This window comes from Melanaphis sacchari, unplaced genomic scaffold, assembly GCF_002803265.2.
Source record: "Melanaphis sacchari strain LSU unplaced genomic scaffold, SCAv2.0 Contig65_pilon_pilon, whole genome shotgun sequence".
NCBI lineage: Eukaryota > Metazoa > Arthropoda > Insecta > Hemiptera > Aphididae > Melanaphis > Melanaphis sacchari.
In genome coordinates this window covers 2,285,223-2,304,864 of record NW_020271469.1, presented here as the reverse complement: position 1 = coordinate 2,304,864, position 19,642 = coordinate 2,285,223, and the positions used below count along the sequence as shown (strand labels likewise).

The following is a 19,642-nucleotide window of genomic DNA, read 5'->3' as shown; positions in this document are numbered from 1 at the left end:
ATGTATGATTCAATAAAAGTTACACTAAATATACATATATCTGTTCACCATTTGGCGCGTTTAGACCAGTCTTTAGGATTCCAATGTAAACATTTTGGATCTATTCGAATCTTTCTTTTTTGAAACGATTCAATGTGTGAAGTAATTATATCTTTATTTATAGATATGATGTATTGTCCTTTGTAATAATTAATTAAATTGAGTATCTGTAAGGTTGAAACAACATCTTCTTTTTTAATACTAGTTAGTTCACAAATTTCACTAAAAAAAAATAAAAATATAATAATAAGCAAGAATGGTTAAATAAATAATAGAGTACTGATGAAATGTATTTAAGCATTATTTACTTGATTGTAATTTGTGGTTTTTCATTATCAGGCATTGGTTTCACAGTCAATAGAATGTCTAAAATAGTTTGACTCCAATAACTACGATAAGACAACAGACCTAAATCTGATAAAGGCTTTTCAGGTGTACCAGTTTTACCTTCAAATTTTGATAATTCATAACCTAAGTAAAAGCAAATTAATTAGGTACATGCCATTTAATTGAATTAATTAAAAAAATCAACATACTAAATTCAATTAATAATTTTCCGTAACCCTTTCTCTGATAAGGCGGTAATGTAAGAATGCAAGCAACATTATAATCTTCTGTAGATTCTTTTTCTTTGGAAAAGTAACCCACGATATGAAATCCTTTTAAGTCATACTCGGTCATTACGTAAAATAAAAATGGATCAGTGTCATAGTATAAAGTCTTGTGATCCAAAAACAGTTTTGCTAACAAACACAGATTTTGAGAATATGATTTATTTTTACGGCCATCAATCTCAAAAAATGATATTGATTCTTTTCTATATATTTCTGTACCAGGTGGATGTCTCAGGTTACATTTAATCTGTTAAACAAAAAATCTAACAGTTAACAAAAATTATAAGAAAAAATAAACAATACTTACACTGTGTCTATAAAGTGAAGTTCTACTTTTTTTGAATTTTAAACAAAATTCACAAATAAATATGCATCCCAAGTTCACCATTTCCTGTAAGTATAAAATAAATTTATAAAATATTATAAAATGTAATAATATATTATTTGTCATAGATTCTTGAGTAGAGTTATAAATGTAGGTATTACAATATTTTTATTTGAGTCTTTGAAAACAGTAAAAATAACAAGCAATCAAATAAAAATTTAATTTAGTTGATATTTAGATGACAAAAGTAGAAAATCTTAAGTTTTTTTTTTTAAATGGATGTCAACTGAATTTAAATTTAAATTTTGATTAAGAATTTATAATGGCATTTTTTTATACATAATAGTTTAAAAAATATCTTAGAAATTTATAGACTTAAGTTTAATTGTCTAAATTTTTAGTTTTTTTTTTATGATTTAAATTGAAAAATATCAACAATTGATTTTTTAATTACAAATATTAACATTTTTAAATAGTTTTATGGTTAAAAATTCTTAAAATATTTAAATTTTATACCAGTAATTTGAAAATTTGATTCAAGCTTCTTTACAAGGTTTCCCTTATTGGTAAAATATTGTAATATAATGTTGTATTTTTGACAAAAATGTAACCTACCATATTATATTTCAAACAGAAAAAAAAATTACCATTATTATGATTAAATAAATTATGAAATGTCATCAAAAATAAAGGCTGATACATAGAGCTCTATATCTAGAATTGTTTTTTTTAACAATAGTTAATCAAATTTCATACATTTTTCAGTAGTTATTATTGTGACCTACTCAATGACGAGGTACACTCAAAACCTATTATAATACCAAAGTGACTTCATCTAATTTTTTTTTTACCTGAGGATATGGAGAAAAATACCATGGACTTATTCTATTTAAACCAAGTTCAATCATTTCTACATTTTTCATTCGGGTAACAACATCGTCATGTTGCATTACCATTGAACCTGTCTGACGTGGTGTTGGTGTTGGTAAATCTTGAGAGTCCTGTTCAATACATGAATCATTTAAAAATTCAAACTAAACTAGACACAAATTTCAACACACTTCATTATCAACAATTTTTCTTTTTCTATTAATTTTCTTTTGTAAAGCAGCAGATAAAACGGTAGCATCATTGTTTTGTGTCACAGGTGGTAAACTCAAAGGAGAAGCTGGTCGACTCTGAGACAGTATAGAAACGTTTTCAACTTTTAACTTCGGTGTGCTAGCACCAGTACCAGATGTTCCAGTAGTCATACCATCTTTTCTGGGATATTGAACTTTACGTGTATCTAATCGTTCTTCTGTTACCCATTCATCTAACCTCTTATTATCTATAACAATAAATCCACAGTTTAAAAGGATTAAATAGTATATTACCTAATTATCTAAAATAAAATTTAACTTACAATCAATATAATGGACATAATAATACCGTGTCATTCCCACATCTTTGATACTTATTATTTCTGCTAGTGCTAAATAAAAAATAAAAAGAAACATTTTTAATATTTTAAATGACTAAATTTCACCAGTACTAATGTACTTACGCCAGTCGTCGCTACTATGCATTCTTACGGACAGACGACATCCTTCTGTTAACAAATTCTATAAAAAATAATTAGGTATATAAGTAAGAACTAAGTTTTTGTGAAATTAAATATAATATACTCACAACTGAATCGCATAGAAAATCGGGATCCTCTTTCATGATGACATATAATTTTGAAACAATTTCCGTTTAGTAAAATTATCGAAACAAGTAAGAGTTTATTTCGGAATTTATTGTTGACTTTAGGATAAAAAAAATGCCGTAACGCCAAAACGATAACGGTTATGATAGCAAATTATTAAAGAACCGCAAAAAGTTTGAGCATAAATAATATTATCAAGACATAAGTAAATATTATTATTATAGTGATTACGATTGATACCTGTATTGTGTATAATTGACGAAAATATTATAGAACCGAAACCATGGAATACTAAACAAAATTATGGATTATATACCCAGAAGACTATTGGGACTACCCACAAAATGTGAATAATATCAATTTAAATATTATCTCAGTCGAGTACTGATAAGTGATACCTGAAGTAAGCAGTAAACACTAAACACACGTGTTTTAGTTTTACTTTTACTGAATAGTAAATGACGAATGTTCGATTTGAACCGTTCTGTACGGATGTTTCTGTAATTCCGTTTGAACATGTGACTGTGCACTGTGTAGTAGACAGTGATTAGTATTTTTAAGGTATCGAACGTTTATGTTTTTTTTTTTATTAATTATTACTGTTTTTGAATAAATTATTGCATTTAGGAGGTAAAATAAAACATGGAAGACGATCCGTTTTTAACGCATTACACTTACGATTTATCTCCAGAGTTAATTACCTGTCTAAATGATAAACCTCCGCTTGAAGAGGAAGTCGTTTTAGAATGGCCCGAGTTGGGAAAACTAATATTCAAAAGACCAAAATTAACTTTAGTCGAAGACCGTCGTGTCAAGCCTTTGGAAGAAACTCGACCATTTGCCAAGCTGCCAGATATACCTGTAGCCGTTGACAATATTAAAAAATTGATTTTTCACAAACAACTTGCATCAAATATTAAAAATATCAATACATTTCAATTAGAATTGTTGTCAATAATTTCTAAGTATCATGATTTTAGTTACACTGAAAGAAATTTCGATAACGCAGAAGAATTGCGGTATTGTTACTGTATACATGCTATTAATCATGTACTTAAAAGTCGTGACATTGTTGTTGCAAATAACGATAAAAAAGATGGTGATGATGATGATGAGTTGCGAGATCAAGGTCTTACCAGACCCAAAGTATTAATTTTAGTTCCATTTAAAGATGCTGCATATAGGATTATAAATATGATGATATCCCTGATGTCTTCCAAAGAAAATTTCAATGTAGTGCACAAAAACAGATTTGTTGAAGAATTCACCGGTGGTGAATTGACATTACCAAAAAAAAATCCTAAGCCAGAAGACTTTGAAAAAACATTTGTTGGAAACATTGATGATGCTTTTAGAATTGGCATGGCAGTCACTAAAAGTAGTTTGAAACTATATGAAAATTTTTATAACTCTGACATAATAATAGCATCACCACTTGGTTTGCGTATGATTATTGGTGCTGAAGGAGAGTCCTCTAGAGATTATGATTTTCTATCATCTGTAGAAGTGTTGATATTTGATCAATCTGAAATATTTTTGATGCAAAATTGGGATCACGTGTTACATATCATGAATCATTTTCACCTACAGCCAAAGGAAGCACATGGTACAGATTTACAGCGAGTGCGTAACTGGTCAATTAACGGCTTGTCTAAATATTATCGACAAACAATGCTATTTTCGTCTTGTAAATTACCTAACTTGATGGCCATAATAAAGAATAGGTGTTTAAATTATGGTGGCTCGGTCAGCGTTGTAAATCCAATCTTAACTGGTACTATAAGCCATGTCGTTTGTAGTCTTAAACAATTTTATCATAAACTCAATTCAAAAACACCAACTGAATCCATTAAAGAAAGATTTGACTATTTCATAAATAAAGTTCTCACACAACTTCAAGCTTCAAATGAAAAACATGTGTTAATCTATGTTCCGTCTTATTTTGATTATGTGTGTATTAGAAATTATTTGAAAACGGAAGATTACAGTTTTGTACAAATTAGTGAGTATACCAAACCAGGCAAAGTAGCTAGAGCCAGGGATTTGTTTTATCATGGTGAATGTCAAATTCTGCTGTATTCTGAGCGTTTTCATTTTTATAACAGGACTAAAATTCGTGGTATTGAAAATATTATTTTTTATCAATTACCCACGATTGCTGGGTTCTACAGTGAACTTTGTAATTCAATCGTAGACAATGATAGTTATACTCGGAATATTACAGCACTCTACTCTCACTATGATGCATGCGTGTTAACATCAATAGTTGGAACTCAAAGAGCAAAATATATGTTGACTTCAGAGCAAAAAATACATATGTTCCACTCAGGAACATAATATTGTAGTTAAATTTATGTTTGTTTAAAATAATAATTTTTATAATAATTTTTAAATAAAGAAAAAAACTTGTTATATTATAAACGATTAGTTATTTACCTCATATTTCTGAAATAAAATAGACTGTTAAGATATAATATATAAGTTTAAAAAGTACTCAATGTGTATCATGAAAATGCATCAATTTTAATTGAGTATTCCTAACTAACAACTTTATTTACACAAAACAAAATATGATTATAGATTTATTCTTCTTCTTGTTCTTCAAGAGATTTGGTTATTTCTTCATATTTCTCAGCCCTGTAAGCCTTTTTCGCTTCTTCCAATAGCACATTGTGAATAAAATTTCTTTGATCGGATCGCTGAGGTAGAATTGCTGGAAACGGGTTACCTAAAAACAACAAATTTAATCATTGCACAATCATTGTATTTAAGCAAATAGTCATCTAAATAGTAAGCCAAACCTCTAAGTTCTAGAACTGAACGGGGATACACAATTTCTGGGTATGCTTTCGGCGCCCGGTATAACATAGTGTATGAAGTTTGATAATCATTAAACCGGGGAACCAATACTTTGAACAATTTGTGTATCAGTTGTTTTTCTTCTATCCAATAGTCAGCCATCTCCATAGTTGGTTTGTGTGTATCCCCATGCCTGATGGCTTCTGATATTAACTACATAAAATCATAAACGAAAACGTAAGTAAGCAAAAACCCCAAGCAAGTCATATTAAGTGTAAGTGTAATGGTTTAGTATCTAGACTCTAGACTTGTTGTTACAACGGTGAACAGTAGATAATAATTACTCACTCTTTCAGCATATCCTCTGGTTTCGTCAGCCAATGTATAATTCAATTCTAAACGTTCGTATTTGAACAGAGCGTTAACAGTTTTACGCAACTTATTTAGCCGGCCCTGTGGTCCTTCAGGACACTTTAGATTCTTATGTCGAGGATTGACGCGTATTCTGAGTTTGGACATTAACTGCGACACCTCCGCTTGATTCATCGTAAAACGGATCGATTGTCCACCGTCTCTCTAAAATATCCAAGCGAAATCGAGTAGGCTGAAATTATAATTTAACAACGAATTTAAGCCTTAAAAGATTGCCGCATCGCTATCGTTCGATGATAATATAATCACACTGTAGTATCACTCATAAGACACGGGCGTCCCATTTGTATAACCAAAAATAATATCGTGTATTGTGTAATATTATATTACAGTACTACACCGCATTCAATCAGTATTAGAAAAGACTTATGAAGTTAAGAGTAAAAATCTTCTAAAACCGTGCCGCATTCTATATTTTTATCTAAAAAATGATTTTTAACCTCTAAGTAATATTTATGAATTTTAATAAAAAAACTTGTAGCACAAAATTTATTTTCGAACAAATTTTTATGCACTCTTGTAGTCTTATTATAATTAGGTATGTTTTATTTACTTTAGCCTTTAGGTACTTTACAATTGTCGTCTGGCGTTAACAAATAAATAAAATTAATAAAATATGCATCAGTAAATTTTAACTCTTTGTTGTCCAAATTTAGAATTAAAATTATTTTTCCAATTCGCATGAAAACATAATAATTAACTTATTGATAAATAAGTATTAAGTGCACCGTTTTAATATGCATTTAATATAATAACACATTATATAGTGGACTGTTGGTATATATTATATTATTATGTCCTATTAAAAAGAAAATGTATTACTATTTTTATTATTTTTTTCAAATAAGTACCTAATACGTGTAAAATAATTTATTTTATTTTACTATAAAATACAATATCCAAAATATTTAAAGCATACAAGTGCATGTGCATTTTTAAGTCAATATATAATAAAGCTTATACTGGTTATAGGAAATAAAATCTAAAGTGAAACTTTGGCATGTGCATGTTACATTTATGTATTAGAGAACCTAGAGAAACCATTGATGTGTAAGAATTAATCAGCTCCCCGGAAGAAAAATCCTGGCTACGCCATTGTATTAACAAACATTTGATAACTATTTTTATATTTAATTCTAAAAAATGTATATTTATTAATATTAAAATATTATATATAATACCAAATATAAGTAGGCACGTTGTACGTATAAATATTAAATATTCAACTTAATAAGAAGATATGAAAACGGAATGACAACTGAAATAAAGATATAATGATATTTGGTATTTTGGTAATACTTTTCACCTTATAAAATTATGTAAAATTAAAAATAATACACGGAAATGTCCATCAATAACAAACAAAGATGCTTTCATCAACATACTTCAATAGTAAAAATAGACTTATTTAAATTTTTTTTTGTAAGTATACCGTAATTGTGGGTGAATAGAAACCGATTGGTGAATAGAAACAAAATTTCGAAATAAGTTTCATTGACCAATAACTACGGTCTAAGTATAACTCTTTTTATAAGTCGTTGATGTATTACATTGGTTATGTTATAAAGAATCGAATTCAATTGATACATTTTTACCTCCATAATAATTGTCGATAAGAAAATTGATAAGAGTAAAAATTATTTTACCTCCAAAAAAATGTGTATCAACTTTGTTATCATGGTTCTCATAAACGAATTGTGATAACTCCAATTTTTTTTTTTCACTTTTCAGCGTGGTTGTGGAGAATTAATTAACGTAAGTATCAATCCTGTTTAATGACTAGCTGATTTTTTATAATTTTTTTAATCAAAACATTTTGTTTTCCGGGTGAATAGAAACATGCCAAAAGTATATAAGCCAGATCCACGCGGCAAGCGTTATCAAAAACCTAACAAATCTGATTTAGCTAATGCTGTTGCTGCTGTCAAACTCAAGAAAATGTCCTACAGAGAAGCCGAGTCAGTTTACGGTATCAATCATTCAGTTATTTACAGACATGTTAAAAATCCGGAGATCAAAACACAAGGAGGCCAAACATCACTTTCTAAAGAAGAAGAGAATTTAATTGTATCAGGTATTTTGTTATGCGCTGAATGGGGTTATCCGTTTGGCAGATTCGATTGTTGTTTTGTAAGTTTATATAATTAAATTAGTTAATATAAGAAACTTAAAAAGACTATTAAATTCAAAGACTGAATTTATTATTTTATTTGTTAAATAAAAAAAATACTATTGTTAAAATAAAATATGTTTAAATTGTTGTTTATCATAAAATAAAGGCTATAAGTAAGTTATTTGAACGCTTTTTTTTTTTAAAAATTCAAAATTATGTTTCTATTCAACCTCAATACAGTTGAATAACAAATTCTATGAAAACTAAGCAGCTGTTTTTTTTCACCCACACCTGCGGGTGAATAGAAACAGCGTACTTAAAAAAAATTATAAAATCAAATTTTATAGTTGGATAACCGTTGAAAATTCTATCATGTAGTACACGGTGAGACCCAAATTTTTATGTAATTCACAACATTGTACATATTTTAGATCCAGAAATATAACACCTGAAAGGTGTAAACCTGTTTCTATTCACCCACAATTACGGTACCCAAGATTTAAAATACCCCATACTAGTAAACAGTAGCGTATCCAGGAGGGCACGGGGGGCCATGCCCCCCCCTCGTTGGCCTTATTTACTAGATTTTGTTTTAAAGATTTAAATTTATTTGTATGCATGAACGCATACTACAATAATACTCTTATACCAGCATTACATACACTTATAATTTTGTTGGGATTAACCCGTTTTTATTATTAAATTACTATTACTATTTATTATTATGTTGATATATAAATATATATTAACTTAATGACTCACTGAAAATATAAACAACAAATTATTTGCACTATAAACATTAAATATTTGGTTTATTTTATATTTTTTGTTTTTGGTAGTAGGTAGTATATTGTATATATGGTAAAATTTTAGACAGTGTGTGCCCCCCCCCCCCTAAAAAAAATCCTGGATACGCCACTGCTAGTAAATATGAAAGCCTAAGTTTGAAATTCAGACGGTAGGTATGTAGGTACTCATTTCCATCGTTAATTAAAAATTATATGATATGGTCAAAAATACGTTTTTCTAGTACCTACTTACTTAACTAGTCATACTTATAACTTAATTCATTTCTGTATTTTATATTTTTAAAATTAGCTCAGCTATGGCTCTCAATGCTCTCATATTAATCAACATTCAAATTTAAGGAATATATTATTTATTTTTAAATTAATTCAGCTCCAATAATCGAACAATTTAGGAGTTATCATCATAATACTCAGTAGGTATTCATTTCTCACAAATGTGTGAATTGCATATTATTGATACACTTAAGGCATTGGCTATTGAGTATACAGTTTAATCTCTAAAACCAATAATTTATAACATAATCATGACGATTATGAAAAAATCAGTTTCAGACATATATAAAACACTCAATTTTGATTTCATACTTTATATAATATACGATCATTAAATTATAAGTTTTTTTACCTTTAATATTAATTGTAAAATTTTTATTCTGTCCATTGCTAGTCATAAGTGTAATTAATAATTATTATAGTTTTTATATTTTGTTTGTCGTGTATCGACCGTAGGTACCGTATCCTTACATGCTTTGTGAAAAATATGTATTCGGATTTTAGGCAACAGCTATAATCTCTTCCTGGTTATAATACTACGTGTGTCTACTTTGCTTATAAGTTATTAGTTATGAGCAGATGACTATTAAGAAGGTCCGAACTACCATCGACGAGTTAGATAGGTACCGATTTAAATATTTATATTATTTATTTAATTATCTATATTATATTGTAGTATTGTTGGAAGTTGAGATAGATAATGGTTCTTAGATATAAACATAGATAGAGTGCGATACATACTTATTATATTTCCCCCCTTACACGTGTTACTCCTAAACCTTACAATACTAAGGCACTATAGTCTATAATACATCTATAGTTTTATTAATATTAGAATGAGAGAACTTCAATAATATGTTAATTTGTTGTTATTTTTTTATCAAAATGATAATGTCTGTAAACTGTGTAGCAATTAAATGAGCGATTACGATTTTGATCAAGTTTGTGTTTTATATTAATTTTGTTCTACAGTCTTGGTTATTGTTCTTTTATTTGTTAACATTTGATTTCTTCAATCAGTATTTAAATCGGAAAATATTCATCTAACTTTCCAACTACAACACTATCAATGATTATCTTAACCAAATGTTTGGTACTTATATTACTATAGGTACTGGAATATTGTATAACTTACCTAATAGCATTTAACATAATGAGAGCAGGTTCTATTAATTATAATCATTAAAAAAAATCACAATTTAGCATTGTTGCTGTGAATTAAACCTCTTAAGTTTGAATGATTAGATATTAAAATTACAAATACATTTTTTTTAAATTACATATTAATAAAATCCAATAAGTATTAAACATCAATATGGACACAATGTACTCAAATATTGACTTGGCTTTATTTCCAAATAAACAAAATAAAAGTATCGAGGACCGAGTAAATAAAAACTCCTCAAAAATTATTCTATCAAATTTTACAGATGAAACAATTACTAGTTTTAATAAATGTACATTAAAAAGAAATCAAAATATACAATTTCATAATACTAATAACAATTTTTGTAGTGTTATTAGTGCTCCTTTAATAATTAAAAAAAATACAATTAAAAGTAAAAGTAATTTAAATAATGATGATTATATTATCACAGATAATAAAACTGATATATGTAAAAACATTGAAAATAATGAAATTCATACTAAAACACACAACAAAAACGTTCACCTAAAAACAACAAATAAAAAGCAAAAAAACATATCATTTTCAAATGAAAAGCTATGGGAGATTAATAGAGTTAATCAAATTCTACATAATAAAATTACTAATGGAGTGAAACCTACTTATACGAGGATAAACCCTTCTATATCATTAGTTAAAGCCACATCAACAATTAATCGAGAGAGAAAAAATAAGGACATTGTTAAGGAGAATGAAGTAAGTTTAAAACATTTAGACTTTTGTTAAAAAAAGAATAATTTTGTTTAAAATCTCACAAATAATTTTTTGAGTTGATAATAGTTTTTTAGTCAATAGATATAAAGTGCCAACTATTTTACTATTTTTTTAAATTTTGATACTAGATCAGTATGTTGCTTATACCATTTTAGTTAGATTTTAGTAGATTGTTAATAATTATCAAAGAACACTGAACACACCCAAATTAAGTTTGATTGGTTGGTTATAATATGTACAAAATGGTAATCGGTAAAAAAAAAACAAACTAAAATGACCAAGGGAACAATATTATAAAGCAAAAAGAACAAAAATTAAGACATATGTATTTTGAAAACTCATTTCTATAAAAATACTGTAATATTCAATATCTTTTTATTTATTTATACTTTTTATTATGCTTTTATTTTAATAAAATAAAAAAACTTAAAACAGGTAGTGTCTCTAATGGGTAGCTTCCCAATAAATAAATTACAACATGTAATTTAAAATAAGTTTTTAAAACTGAAAATTTCTTTTATAAGCCTTTAAAAACTTTTTCTTACTTTTTTTCATTCTATACCTTTACCTTTATTTAATATGGTATTATATTTAAATTAATAAAATTTAGTCTTGCTATGTGTGATGTGTAATTCTTATCCCAGTGTTAATTTTCAATGAGTAGACATTTTTTATGAAAAAAAGTGGTGAATTAATAGACTGAAGAATACAATGTATAATATAGACTATAACTATAGTTAATAGCAAAAAAAATAATATTTTACTTGGAAATGTTACATGAAAACTTATACCCAATTTTGTCCTAAATATAAATCTGTATTAAATATCTAAGTCTAATACTATATAAATAAAAATCTTTAATAATTTAATATATTTTTGTTCTTTTTTTACTTGTTGGTTTTTTCTGTAATTTGTATTACAAATATATGATCCATTGGTTGATGAAGTATTTACTTTCTGTATTGTATTAGTTTGAATGATAAATGATATACTTAACTTACTTTTTGGTTAATTTATTTGAACAATATTATTTTTTATTTTTAAAATATAAAAATACTTATTTTTCCAGATTCTAGCCAAGAAGTTGTGGAATGTAAAATCAACTATCTTTAAGTAAATCAAAGTTTTTAATTCAATATTCTTGATTTTGTAAACAAGACTAAATTTATAATTTATTTTGTACGAGTTATTTTATGTGTGTATTGACAAATGTTGATTGATATTTTATTTTTTCTAATTTATATTTCAAAATAATATTGTAGCATACAAAGAATTTGTTCTAAATGTAATAAAAAGAAAAATATTTTCTTTAATAGATTCAATAAGATTTGACAATATAATGTAATTATATGATTTAAAATTATTAAACTCTGTTTTCATACATTTTTAATAATTTTATTTAGTTCCAATAATAATTATTGTTACGCACTGTAAATAATAGTTTTTTTAAAATATTAAATTTTATCCAATTATTTCAATGTTATTTAAAAGTAATTGAAAATTTAAATTAATATTTGATTAAATTACAAAATATCAATAATTTAAACACAGTTTCTCAGTATTTAATGAGTTGTTAAAATTGACATTTTCCTAATAGTCATTCCAGAGGAATAAAATTCAAAAGTTAAGAAGGTTATGATCAAATACAAAAGTATTTTTTGAAAAGTTGCATATGTTTATTCATATTTGAATATTTCTATTATCATTTATTTTAAAACTTGCTCCATATTCCACTAACTATATTTAATATATTTTGATATAGTCATTGAAACTCATGTTAAAGCATGCATGTAGTCAATGTAGCCAAACAAAGGCCTGTGCACTACATTTCAAAACAGCAGTATGGTTTCCTAAACTTATAAATAAAATATGCTAATTTTCTTCTCCAAAGCCATTAATACTATAATGTTTACATTTTATATATGACAGTATTTGACCAAATGGCTGTTGTCTATACGTCTTAGTCCTTAGATCATCGCATATTTGCGTTGTACGTGATCTAACTCTAAGAGGAATTGAAAGATTTTGGACAGTGGTACACTTAAGATAACTAATAGGTAATATGATTTTAATTAAAATTATATAATAATTTTGTGGACGCGTAAAGTCAAGCTTATCAAAAGCGAATGTAACGAGTAACGACGTTTATTAGTTAATATTGTTAATAGTTCAATTGAATAATAAAATAAAATAAAATAAACGAATAAAATACTAAAATTAAAAATTGGTTTATTATTAAATATGATCTGAACGATCCCATAGGGCATAGTTTCAAGTGTTTTCCGTCTTCTGTGATACGGTCGATCGACGATCAGGATATTGAAATTCTGTTTTGTCTTTGTATGATAAGCACGGCTATAGATAGCATATCTATAATATCTAATATCTATTGCCTGTGACAAAGACAGACAAAAAGACAAAATAGATACCTATACAATATACATAGTATTTATTAATATATATAATCTAAGATTGGTTTTAACAATAATAACGATTCGCAAATCACAAACATCCTTGTCATTAAGTCAGTTCGTCGCAGACAGCAGAACGCACTTGTGCAAATCTCCGCAGTTGTTGCCAAAAAACATCTAGACCTTTTACCTTAACATTAGTGCTGAATCAAGTACAGAGTTTTTTTAAAGTTTGAAATTTTGTCTGGACGAGTGCGCGAACGTGATAAAATTTTTTGTTATGCAATGTCTGTGTCTCTTTGTGTGCTGAGATTTGAATTGACTGAAAACGATACTCGACCAGTTGATGCGCAGCAGCAGCAGCAGAAAACATTTACCAATTGGGGTAGGTACATCTAGTGATGTATAATGTGGGCAATGATTGTGACGTTAGGTGGTTGTGTACAATATTCATTTTTGCACTGTTCATTCGACGAATCATGGGTCTTGCTAATAACATTATATCTATGTTATATTTGTTTTTAAACAATAAAGATACAAAGATTATGGCCAAATAATGGACACAATAATTATGTTAATGGAGATTGAATTAATACCTAGTGTTCAAATCTCTGAATAGCAATAAGTTTAAGCGTAAATATTTTGCATAGATTTATAGACGTTGTGTTATAGATAAACGAAAAATCATGTCTTGTCGTGGACAACGTAAATCCAGAGAACTAACAGTTGAGACATATGGTCGTGTTGACGGTACTGCGCCTGTTGAGCCATTAATTGAAGAAAATTCTAAAAAATTAGAATTTCTTAAAAAGCCAAATGTCAAAGTTATAAACTCTAAAGGATCAAAGAAGAAAAAGAAAAATAAACAAAATAATATTGAAAACCCATCAAATGCTGCAGAACAAATAAATTTTATTTCAGGAAATCCATTTGTTGAAGTTACCAAAGGTGTTCTACATGTTTATAAAGAAAAGTAAGAACCGACACATTAGTAATAGTCAATAGGAATATAAATTTTTTAAATTTTAAACCTAAAATTAAAAGTAGACTTAATAGAATTAAACACTGTTTTGTAAATAACTATTATCATTGTTAATTAGTATAGTATTTATAACCAACGGTTTTATATTTAGATTCAATTTTTGTTTTTTACAGCAAATTAACACCAGTTGACAATGCCAGTAATCGTAGTCAAATGATATGTATTTTGTCTATTCCTTCAAATATGAATTGCCATGATTTACTTACTTTCATAGCTGCCTGTCAAGAGAATATTCATCACATACGAATAATCCGGGATGCTGCATCTTTGAATCAATACATGACTCTTATTTCATTCAGAACACAAGTAAACTCAACTTATTACTTAATCATAAATTGCAATTCAAACCATGTTATTATAGGAAGCGACAATGGATTTCTTTCATTCATTCAATGGTATGCCTTTCAACTCATTGGAGCCAGACTGCTGTTGTAATTTGGTATTTGTATCCAAAGTTGAAGTGATAAAAGAAGACGAACCTGGTTGTAGTGCTCCTCCATCTCAGCATACTGAACTTCCTGTGTGTGCTGTTTGCTTAGAGCGTATGGATGAATCAGTGGATGGTATTTTAACAATATTATGTAATCATTCTTTCCATGGAAATTGCCTGACTAAATGGGGTGATACCAGGTAATTTAGCAATAACTCATTTTTGAATTTTTAAGTTAAAATCAATTGTACTTACCATTTTTTGCTTCAGTTGTCCAGTATGTCGATATGTTCAAACTCCTGAAACAATTCCAGACAACCAATGTCAGGAATGTCATTCTTCTGAGTCATTGTGGATATGTTTAATCTGTGGTTATGTTGGATGTGGCCGTTACGTACAAGGTCACGCTTATAAGTAATTATTAGCAATTTATAAGTAACTGTTAACTGATGTATTAATAAAATATATTTATAGTCATTATTTAGAAACATCACACTGTTATTCTATGAATTTGGGAAATAACCGTGTGTGGGATTATGTTGGTGATAATTTTGTTCATCGTTTGGTTCAAAACAAAGGAGATGGAAAATTAGTTGAAGGAAGATCCCCGGGAAAACTTGATGTATATTATATATTTAATTAATAATTAATCAAAACAATATAATATTAAAACTATTTAATTATTGTTGTAGGATACAGATCAAAAAATTGAATCTGTTCAACTTGAATTTACATACCTTTTAACTACTCAATTAGAATCGCAAAGGAAATATTTTGAAAATCAAATGAAACTATTTGAAGAAAATACATTTGTTGAAGTAAATATCTATGTGTAATTAAAATTTAAATTTAAAATTAGGTGTAAATAATAGAGTGATTTGAAAAACTACTTAAGAACTAACGTAAAGAGCTTTTTCATAAACTATTGTTAAGTATAGAAAATTACATTTTTTATTTACAAAATTGAAAAATCTAGTTTTATTGTACTGTGAAACTTTTAATTTATAGATAACTAATTTAAAAATATTTAGTATATTATTTTTACATGAATTTAAATTTAATTTAATTTTAAATTAAAAAAAAAAAAATATTTATTTGTTATCTTAACGACTAAATCTGTATTTAGAGTCCTTTATTAATTTGATTACTTTTTTTGATTTGACAGTTTTCTAATTATTATATTTATTACCAGTTTTACATAAATATTTTTAAATGTTATGATTTAATATTTGGCTAAAATAAAATGTCAGAGTAGGATTACCAACTTTAGAAATTTCCAAAGCTAGATAAAATGTTTAGGCTAACCATTTATTATTTTTTTTTGTTATCAATCACCTCTTTTAAATGTCTAAAATACAAATTATGAAACATAACTTAATAATAATTTAATGTTTATAGATACATAATATAAATTAACATACAATTTTTTTTTTTTTAAATATTTTAATATCTTATTATTTATTACTTTGTCAGTAAGCTATGTCGATTTTAAGTAAATTATAATTCTAACTACTGACTTATCATGTTATGCAATTACAATAATTTATGCATTTGTTTCTCAAGATCATATAGCATACTACTGATTTGAAATAATTTCTAATTTTGATTGATTTTTTTCTAACAATTGTTGAAATAAAGTAATTTTTTTTTAACTTGGATACAGTGTATTCTCGATTATCCGTGGAGTAGGGAAGCTTGGTACCCACGGTTAAGTAAATTCTGCGGGTAATCTATAAAATATAAATTAAAACCAAAATTTAATTATTACATATAATACGTATTATTAAAAAAATTAAATCATGTAATTTTAAATAGTATTTAAGAAAATTAAATTTTTTATTTTTATTTAAATTTCATAATAAAAATAAAAGATACACATGTACATATGATGAAAAATCATAAATTATTTATATGCAAAAAAATCAGTAACAAGTTGTTTTTTGTTTGAAAACACTCTTTTAAACTTGCGATTGAAGTTTCTTTTTGTATTAATTCCGGGGTAGATTACAGGTAATAGAAAGTACACTGTAGTATTTGATGTGCAACAGAAAGGTATAATAAGGCATTGTATTAGTATCCTTATGTCAGAAATGAAAACTGACAATACAATTTGACAAAAACTATTTTAATAAAATTTACTGAGTTGGATTAAATTAATTGCTAGATACTCTTATGTGTGAAATACCATAAAATAGACAATTAAAACTATTTGTTATATCTTATGGTTTAAATGTTTAATCCTTAATAGATAAATTTAAATACTTTAAATAGCCTGTTTTAATTAAATTTGTTATTTTATAATTTATTTAGATAAATAATGTAAAAGCTAAGGCTAAAGCTGCACTAGAAGACAATGAAAAATTACAGAAATTTATCAGCAGTGCTTCTAAAGATGGTAACATGCTAGAACAGAAAATTGAAGAAAATAAAAAGCTCTTAGAACGTGTTAACACTATATCAAAAGAAAAAAATCTTTTGGAGAAAAAGGTATTTTGATATTTTAATAAAGAAAAAATATATTTCTTAAACATAACTTATTGAGATTTAATAGCTATAAACATCATATTAAACGAATAAAAATAATAAATATTATGATTTAATAATAATTATTTATTATTATTGTTATTTAGGTACATCAGTTGACAGTCAAACTAGATCAAACAAAAACCAAGTTAGATGAAGAATGTCAAATAAACCTAGCATTACAGAAAAATCAAAATGAGTGGCATTTAAAGTTTTCAAATTTAGAAAAAGATTTTAGCAATTACAAAACTACTAAAGATCAAGTTAATATTTTGTGTTTAATTTACTATTTTTATGTTTAAAAATAAATATATTTTTAATTTAAAAGCTAATGTCGTGAATTAATAATAAACATATTATTTAAATTGTTTTTTTTTTTCAGGAAATTGGTGATTTGAAAGAGCAAGTACGTGATCTCATGTTTTTCTTAGAAGCTCAGAATACAATCGACAAAAGTGTAGATCGAGAAGACATTGTAAACGGTTCTGTGATAGTAGAGCAGCAAAGTGCATCAAGTCAAAACAAGACTCCAAAAAATAAAAAACACAGATAACAATAATAATAATGATGTCTTTTATATTTCACCTATCTATAATATTATATAATGTTGTCTAATAGTGTAATATTTTTTTTTTTTTTTTTTGTTTAAGGAAAATACTAATTTATGTTATTTAAATGGGATAATTGCTGACTGTTGTGAATTGTAGTTTGTACAGATAAAACATTAATATGATGTTCTCTGTTTTTATTTTTAAAATACAGCAGCTAAAATATTAAAACAATATGAGCATGCACATGCCGTGTGTATTATAATATAGGACTTTGTCGATAACCCCATTAATGATAAAATGTGTGCAATGAATTTTAATCGAGTAGGTAGATATAATATTATTCAAGTGCACCCAAGTGATATGTATTATAGTTTGTGATAATGTGATATTATTTTCAATTGTACTATATACGGTTTTGCGAACGCCACTGCACATGCATAGTCGAGTAATCGAGAGCGGTAGACTCAGTAGAGATTTTTTGATCCGAACGGAATTGGGAAATAGGGTCGTAGTGGTATGATAATTCAATAAAAAAAAAAAAAACGATTTTTTTGAAATTTAATCACTTCTAACTCGTACCGTAATCCTAACGCTAACTGTATCTACGCGGGGTCCATTTTTCGTGCAATAATTTCGATGATACGAATCATACGAAATACGTATTCAGTCTGAAACCGAACGAATCGTTATAGTATGGTGTGTAGTGTTACTGTATGAATAGCATGACGCATGGACACGCACACAACTGACATATTTTGACAATATCGATAAGCACAATCGACGCGACGACATATGCAATCCTAATGTCGTTCACGTGCGATGAACTATCGCAAATCGTGATTAATAATCGCCGTCCACCGATTGTTGTACTGTTTGCACAGGTCTACGGGAAACCAATACGTTGTAAAACGTGTATAATATTTTATAGATAATAATAATATAGTATACCTACCTGGTGTATGGATTCTTTAAAGAACGATTTTAAACGATTACGGCGACGTGAGTTCAATCCGATTTGGATTATCGCGTCCCTCGTGCTGTACAATATTAAGTAATACCTAATTAGTAATAAAATATTAATTACTATGGCTCGTGTCATGTGTATTGGACATAATAATCGAGCCTTAGACACCGACGATCGTCGAAAACCGTTTTTTTTTTTTTTAAACTTATTGTTATCGTTACCGTGTAACGGGGTACAATTTGAATAAATTATTGAGCAAGGCAAATAACGTTAAAAATAAAAAATACTCAGCGTTAAGTATTGAAAATATCAGTTGGGTACGAAGGGAAGGATTTAATAATTTACCGCTCTTATGCCAAATTAAATTCTCTGCCTCTATTCTAAATAAAAAAAAATAAAAATAATTTTAATATTACTACCTAAATATTCTTAAATAAATTTATTTTCTCAATAATATGCAATTATTTTTTATTCTAGTTGAGTTTAAAAATAAAACGTTCCGGATTCAAGAATAAAATCTGTTATTTATTTTGATAAAGTAAAAATGTATACAAGAACAACTATATAAAATTAATAATTTATGTGCACGTAGGTATACTTATTGACGAACGGACAGTTATCAACTATATAATGGGGATATCCTAAGTACGCCTCGATTTTAATTTTGCCTTTTTCATAGCCCGAGTGCATCTGCAATCATATTGACAAATTATATTGATAGATCGAG

General features: G+C 27.1%; 6 protein-coding genes across 6 annotated transcripts; 4 read left to right on the top strand and 2 right to left on the bottom strand.

Annotated features, from left to right (window-relative positions):
• Positions 1 to 29: 29 nt before the first annotated feature.
• Positions 30 to 2,685, bottom strand: LOC112600600 (histone acetyltransferase Tip60). Its single transcript, XM_025347871.1, has 9 exons — positions 2,650 to 2,685; positions 2,525 to 2,582; positions 2,384 to 2,452; positions 2,040 to 2,308; positions 1,830 to 1,979; positions 961 to 1,044; positions 576 to 900; positions 348 to 510; positions 30 to 261 (listed from the first exon to the last, which is right to left on the bottom strand). Exons 1-9 carry the CDS (start codon positions 2,683 to 2,685, stop codon positions 45 to 47), a joined length of 1,371 nt encoding a protein of 456 aa, XP_025203656.1. The 3' UTR covers positions 30 to 44.
• Positions 2,686 to 3,066: 381 nt separating this feature from the next.
• Positions 3,067 to 5,027, top strand: LOC112600598 (digestive organ expansion factor homolog). The gene is made up of 2 exons (XM_025347869.1): positions 3,067 to 3,229; positions 3,296 to 5,027. Exon 2 carries the CDS (start codon positions 3,311 to 3,313, stop codon positions 5,003 to 5,005), a length of 1,695 nt encoding a protein of 564 aa, XP_025203654.1. The 5' UTR covers positions 3,067 to 3,229; positions 3,296 to 3,310; the 3' UTR covers positions 5,006 to 5,027.
• A 143-nt stretch (positions 5,028 to 5,170) lies between these two features.
• Positions 5,171 to 6,138, bottom strand: LOC112600602 (39S ribosomal protein L17, mitochondrial). Its single transcript, XM_025347873.1, has 3 exons — positions 5,816 to 6,138; positions 5,470 to 5,680; positions 5,171 to 5,396 (listed from the first exon to the last, which is right to left on the bottom strand). The coding sequence occupies exons 1-3, from the start codon at positions 6,011 to 6,013 to the stop codon at positions 5,251 to 5,253; spliced, it is 555 nt and encodes a 184-aa protein (XP_025203658.1). The 5' UTR covers positions 6,014 to 6,138; the 3' UTR covers positions 5,171 to 5,250.
• A 1,454-nt stretch (positions 6,139 to 7,592) lies between these two features.
• On the top strand, positions 7,593 to 8,088 carry LOC112600612. The gene is made up of 2 exons (XM_025347890.1): positions 7,593 to 7,654; positions 7,735 to 8,088. The coding sequence occupies exon 2, from the start codon at positions 7,739 to 7,741 to the stop codon at positions 8,045 to 8,047; it is 309 nt and encodes a 102-aa protein (XP_025203675.1). The 5' UTR covers positions 7,593 to 7,654; positions 7,735 to 7,738; the 3' UTR covers positions 8,048 to 8,088.
• Positions 8,089 to 9,808: 1,720 nt separating this feature from the next.
• LOC112600592 lies at positions 9,809 to 12,188 on the top strand. Its single transcript, XM_025347861.1, has 2 exons — positions 9,809 to 10,976; positions 12,064 to 12,188. The coding sequence occupies exons 1-2, from the start codon at positions 10,410 to 10,412 to the stop codon at positions 12,109 to 12,111; spliced, it is 615 nt and encodes a 204-aa protein (XP_025203646.1). The 5' UTR covers positions 9,809 to 10,409; the 3' UTR covers positions 12,112 to 12,188.
• Positions 12,189 to 13,394: 1,206 nt separating this feature from the next.
• LOC112600524 (BRCA1-associated protein) lies at positions 13,395 to 18,005 on the top strand. The gene is made up of 10 exons (XM_025347770.1): positions 13,395 to 13,790; positions 14,078 to 14,378; positions 14,561 to 14,753; positions 14,809 to 15,077; positions 15,148 to 15,291; positions 15,352 to 15,499; positions 15,570 to 15,695; positions 17,188 to 17,364; positions 17,508 to 17,663; positions 17,783 to 18,005. Exons 1-10 carry the CDS (start codon positions 13,691 to 13,693, stop codon positions 17,951 to 17,953), a joined length of 1,785 nt encoding a protein of 594 aa, XP_025203555.1. The 5' UTR covers positions 13,395 to 13,690; the 3' UTR covers positions 17,954 to 18,005.
• Positions 18,006 to 19,642: the final 1,637 nt, after the last annotated feature.

Coding starts and splice junctions, on each gene's coding strand:
- LOC112600524 (XM_025347770.1), top strand. CDS start 13,691: ATGTCTGTGTCTCTTTGTGTGCTGAGATTTGAATTGACTGAAAACGAT. Junction 13,791..14,077: donor GAAAACATTTACCAATTGGG/GTAGGTACATCT, acceptor GTTGTGTTATAG/ATAAACGAAAAATCATGTCT. Junction 15,500..15,569: donor GATCCCCGGGAAAACTTGAT/GTATATTATATA, acceptor TTATTGTTGTAG/GATACAGATCAAAAAATTGA.
- LOC112600602 (XM_025347873.1), bottom strand. CDS start 6,013: ATGAATCAAGCGGAGGTGTCGCAGTTAATGTCCAAACTCAGAATACGC. Junction 5,681..5,815: donor CCAGAGGATATGCTGAAAGA/GTGAGTAATTAT, acceptor GATTTTATGTAG/TTAATATCAGAAGCCATCAG. Junction 5,397..5,469: donor TTCAGTTCTAGAACTTAGAG/GTTTGGCTTACT, acceptor TGTTGTTTTTAG/GTAACCCGTTTCCAGCAATT.
- LOC112600600 (XM_025347871.1), bottom strand. CDS start 2,685: ATGAAAGAGGATCCCGATTTTCTATGCGATTCAGTT. Junction 2,583..2,649: donor ATTTTCTATGCGATTCAGTT/GTGAGTATATTA, acceptor TATTTTTTATAG/AATTTGTTAACAGAAGGATG. Junction 901..960: donor CTTCACTTTATAGACACAGT/GTAAGTATTGTT, acceptor TTTGTTTAACAG/ATTAAATGTAACCTGAGACA.
- LOC112600612 (XM_025347890.1), top strand. CDS start 7,739: ATGCCAAAAGTATATAAGCCAGATCCACGCGGCAAGCGTTATCAAAAA.
- LOC112600598 (XM_025347869.1), top strand. CDS start 3,311: ATGGAAGACGATCCGTTTTTAACGCATTACACTTACGATTTATCTCCA.
- LOC112600592 (XM_025347861.1), top strand. CDS start 10,410: ATGGACACAATGTACTCAAATATTGACTTGGCTTTATTTCCAAATAAA. Junction 10,977..12,063: donor ACATTGTTAAGGAGAATGAA/GTAAGTTTAAAA, acceptor TTATTTTTCCAG/ATTCTAGCCAAGAAGTTGTG.